General features: G+C 53.9%; 1 protein-coding gene across 2 annotated transcripts in view; it reads left to right on the top strand.

Moving 5' to 3' along the window:
* Window positions 1-4,638, top strand: part of PRPF31 (pre-mRNA processing factor 31) — a 13,554-nt gene extending 8,916 nt beyond the window's left edge. For both annotated transcript variants that reach the window (XM_023507969.1, XM_003801578.3), the window contains exons 9-14: window positions 856-945; window positions 2,394-2,521; window positions 2,630-2,702; window positions 3,312-3,440; window positions 3,518-3,616; window positions 4,206-4,638. In XM_023507969.1, coding sequence (XP_023363737.1) covers window positions 856-945; window positions 2,394-2,521; window positions 2,630-2,702; window positions 3,312-3,440; window positions 3,518-3,616; window positions 4,206-4,331 — 645 coding nt within the window. In that variant the 3' untranslated portion in view covers window positions 4,332-4,638. The remainder of the gene's footprint in view (window positions 1-855; window positions 946-2,393; window positions 2,522-2,629; window positions 2,703-3,311; window positions 3,441-3,517; window positions 3,617-4,205) is intronic.

Here is a 4,638-nt window from a genome sequence, read left to right as displayed (position 1 = left end):
AAAAAAAAAAAAAGAAAGAAACTAGGAATTCGATACCAGCCCAAGCAAAAGGACTCCATCTCTATAAAAAATGGAAAAGTTGGGTGGCGCCTGTGGCTCAGTGGGTAGGGCACCAGCCCCATATACTGAGGGTGGCGTGTTGGAACCTGGCCCCAGCCAAACTGCAACAAAAAGTAGCAGGGCGTTCTGGCACTGCCTATAGTCCCAGCTACTACTCAGGAGGCTAAGGCAAAAGAATTGCCTAAGCCCAGGAGTTGGAGGTTTCTTTGAGCTGTGATGCTACAGCACTCTACTGAGGGTGATAAAGTGAGACTCTGTCTCTAAAAAACAAAAAAAATGGAAAAGTCAGCTGGGTGTGGCACAGCTTAGAATAGAAGTCTGGGTCTGTCACTTACTGCCTTTATCTCCCTGGCCATGTGACCCAGAGCTTCGGTTTCTATATCTGTAAAGTGGGGACAGTGATCACACCAGCCTGATGTTTGAGTATTTGATGAGATGCTCTGCAGGGCACACTTAGCAGGGGCTGGCATCCAGGACATGCATGGAACCATTGCCCGATGGTGACTCTGTGATTGCAGCCATCCTCATCCTCAGTATGTTTTACTGTCATCCTTACCTGGGCTCAGCCACTTATCAGCCAAGGTGTCCTGGGCAGGTGGCTCTGCTCCTTGTGGAACGGGGGCTAAGAGTCTGTGCATTTCAGGCCTGTTGAGGAGACGAGCCCCTGTGTGTAAAGCCCCCTTCCTGGGACCCAGGGTGGACCAGTCCTTTATGAGAGGTGGATGCATTCACTGTCTTTGCTGCTGAGTGTCTGACCAGCTCATATAGACTCTGCCCCTTTCTCCATTGTTCCAGGATCTCCGGCGGAAAGCAGCCAGGCTGGTGGCTGCCAAGTGTACGTTGGCGGCCCGCGTGGACAGTTTCCATGAAAGCACAGAAGGGAAGGTGAGGGAAGTAGGAGTCAGTCCCTGTGAGTCTGGGGTCTGTCTCGGGGAAGCTCCATCAGCAGGGAACCTACTCCAAATGAGTGCTGTCCTAAAAGGGCAGGGGTGGAGTGTCTATGACTCTGCTGAGATCAGGTGCTCCCTAACCAGTACATTAGTTTATAGGGCTGCACAAAGTGAGCACAAACAATGAAAACTCAGGTTTGTCATGGTTCTAAAAGTCAGTCCAAAATGAGACTCACTGGGCTTGTCAGGGTGTCAGCAGGGTGTGTTCCTTCTGGGGCTCTAGGGAAGGCTGTACCTAAGCCTTTTGGCTGCAAGCCCAGTTCTGGCCCTTCCTCCATATCTTCAGTGCCATGGAGCAGTTCCGTGAGTCTCCCCTACCCTGCTTCTGCTTCACATCTCCTCTGCTCTATCTTAAGGACCCTTGCAATTATACTGAGCCTGCACCATTTATCTGGAATAATGTCACCACCTCACTGTCTTTAGCTGTTCACTTCTAGAGTCCTTTGTGCTATGTGAGGTGACATTCGCAGGTCCTGGGAATTAGGACATGCATATCCTGAGAGGGATGTTGGGGGGCTGCATAATTCGCCTGTCACACCAGGTTCTATAGCTTCTACCAGCAGGGGACATTATTCAGTTAACACCTGAATAGATGTATTTAGGAAAGTAGCCATGTCTTATGAACTGTTTTTCAAGTATTCAGATGTTCAGTCTCTCTCCCTCCTTTTTCTCCATCTCTTCCCATCTCTCTCCTGTCTCTCTCCATCACTCTCCCTTTCTATCTCTTCATCTCTTTCCCATCTCTCCTCTCCCTGCTGTCTGGGTGCAGGGGGTACAGTGGTGAGTAGCACCGATAAGGGCCCCATGGCATGAGGAGAGGGTAAACAAGAAGTTGGCTGGAATGTCAGGGTGGCTCCCATGAGAAGTTTTCACAGAGACCTCGTCGGAGTTAGGGACTGAGTCACACAGCCCCTTGGGGAGGAGCATTCCAATCAGAGGGAATGGTCTGTGCAGAGGCTCAGAGGCTGCAGTGCAACAGGCTCCTGGACAGAGAGGAGGCCTTGGTGGAATCTTGTGCCCCCAGGGAGAACTTAGGGGAGCAACTTGGGTTTGTTCTGAAGGAAGTGCCTATTGGAGTCTGCAGCGAGGGAGGGAAAGGCTGAGTTACAAGCAGCCATTTTCATAGGGTGGGGCAAATCAGAGGGGCTCTGCTGGCTCTCTTATGTGTGCATGGCCTGTCAAGGAGACAGTTGTTTACAGGCTGCAGAGCCTGAGACACAAGTTTGGGGGACATCAGGTCACAGATAGAACTTAAAACCAGAGAGTGGATGAGATCTTCCAGGGCTTAAGAGGGAAAGAGTGGGGTGGGTGGGCAGAGGAGGCCTAGGCAAGCTGCCCTCATGAGTGACTATAGGACCCACCCACTTGACTCACCCTCCCCAGGTAGGCTATGAACTGAAGGATGAGATAGAGCGCAAATTTGACAAGTGGCAGGAGCCGCCACCTGTGAAGCAGGTGAAGCCGTTGCCTGCGCCCCTGGATGGCCAGCGAAAGAAGCGAGGTGGCCGCAGGTAAGAGACCCGGGGGGGCTGCAGTGGTGGGGGCCAGGAAAGGAAGAGGCCAGCACTCTCCCTGCTGACTCCCTGGTGCCTCTGCCCTCCCTCCCACCCCCGCCCCAGGTACCGCAAGATGAAGGAGCGGCTGGGGCTGACAGAGATCCGGAAGCAGGCCAATCGTATGAGCTTTGGAGAGGTTAGGCCCACACCCGGCCAGCTCTAGAACATAGGGTGTCCTTCTGCCCTCTACCCCATTCCCACAGGCAGCGAGCCACCAAGTCCTGCCCCTCTGCCTCCTGCTGCATTCACTTCTTTTAATCCTGTGGCCCTAGCCTCCTCCCTGGTCCTCTGGCCTCTGCTCTCTCCCATCCTCTTCCTTCCAGCCCCAAAGTGACCTTTGTGTCCCTCAGAGCTGGTGGCTTGGGCTCATGTCTCAGAGTCTACAGCTTCCCATGACTCAAGCTCTTAGTCAGGCCCTGCAGCCTGAGGCTGGTCCTGCCCTGCCACACAACCCTCCACAGTCTCACCTCTGGTCTGTTATTCTCCAAGCATCATCCAGCTAGTCCTGCCAAGATCTAGCTCAGGTCCACCTTGTCAGTAAAACGTCCTAGTTCTTGACACCACTCAGTACACGTACTAAGAGAGAAATGACCTCTCGACTCTGAGCTAAGGGACCTGACTACTCTGGGGTCCCCAGCATCACCCATGTGTGGGTATGCCCTGGGCCTCAGCCAGCCTGAGTGGGTACCTGAGTGGCTGGTGAGACCCAGCAGGGTAACTGTGGGATGCCTCCTCTTTCCCCCAGATTGAGGAGGATGCCTACCAGGAGGACCTGGGCTTCAGTCTGGGCCACCTGGGCAAGTCAGGGAGTGGGCGTGTGCGGCAGACACAGGTGAACGAGGCCACCAAGGCCAGGATCTCTAAGACATTGCAGGTTTGTACTGGGGGCTGGGGGCCTGAGGGACACCAGGGCCAGGTAAGCCCAGATCACAGCTCTGTCCCTTCCTTCAGCGTACCCTGCAGAAGCAGAGCGTGGTATACGGCGGGAAGTCTACCATTCGCGACCGTTCCTCAGGGACAGCCTCCAGTGTGGCCTTCACCCCACTCCAGGTACAGTGTAGCTTGGCACTGCTGGAGTCTGGCTCTGTTCGCTGGTCCTCCAGGTGGCCCTGGCAAAGCTCCTTCCCCTCTCCCTATGAAGCAGGCCTGAGGTAGATGCCCCCTCAGAAGTGTCAAGGAGGTTGTGTCCACAAGGCACATTAAGGTATGAGGCAGGTTCTGGCACAGGGGAAGTGGCATAAGCCTGGCAGCAGCAAGAGCAGTGAACAGTTCCGGTGAGCATGGACTGGCTTGAGAGTCAGGCCCAAGACTGGTATGATTTGCACTGGCACCCCAGGTTAGCCACTTCCCTCAGGGACTCAGTTTCCTTATCCAGAAACTGGGCAGGATCATCTGTTCTCAAATGTTGAGTGTTTTTAGAATCACCTGGCAATTTGTAAAAGATCCAGATCCCCTGTTCCCCTCCACCGCTACCCATAGCCCCATTAAGTCAGAACCTCCCAAGGCAGGGAAGTTCTAGGGACAGTTAAGACTGTTTTCATGCCCACCAGAAGCCTGGGACCATCAGGATTTATTTCTGGGGTGCTAACATGTAATGATTCTCAGACTGGATGGGAATCCCCTCTCCCCCACACCACAGGGCTTGGAGATTGTGAACCCACAAGCAGCAGAGAAAAAGGTGGCTGAGGCCAACCAGAAGTACTTCTCCAGCATGGCCGAGTTCCTCAAGGTCAAGGGTGAGAAGAGTGGCATCATGTCCACCTGAGTGGCTGTGTACATCCAGGGTGGCTGCCCACTAAAGGGAGACAGAGGCCCAGCCTTTGTGAAGGGATTGGGATTGGGCCAGGGGGTTATGGCAGGGACAACCTGCCTTGCCCCTCTGTGTGCCCCACCCAGTGCTGGCACTGTCCAGGCAGACCTGGGAAGAAGCCCAGATGGCCTCCCCCAGCACCAAGATCACTGTCCCATTCAGGGAGCAGAGGTTTTCATCATACCTTGTCTTTTTATTTTAACTGGAAAAGGAGATGCTTTGGGGTGGGGGAGAGAGTACAATTAAAATCACATCATGAAGA

This window comes from Otolemur garnettii, unplaced genomic scaffold, assembly GCF_000181295.1.
Source record: "Otolemur garnettii isolate 467f Iridium unplaced genomic scaffold, OtoGar3 scaffold00212, whole genome shotgun sequence".
Classification (NCBI taxonomy): Eukaryota; Metazoa; Chordata; class Mammalia; order Primates; family Galagidae; genus Otolemur; species Otolemur garnettii.
This window is presented reverse-complemented; position numbering and strand designations above follow the sequence as displayed.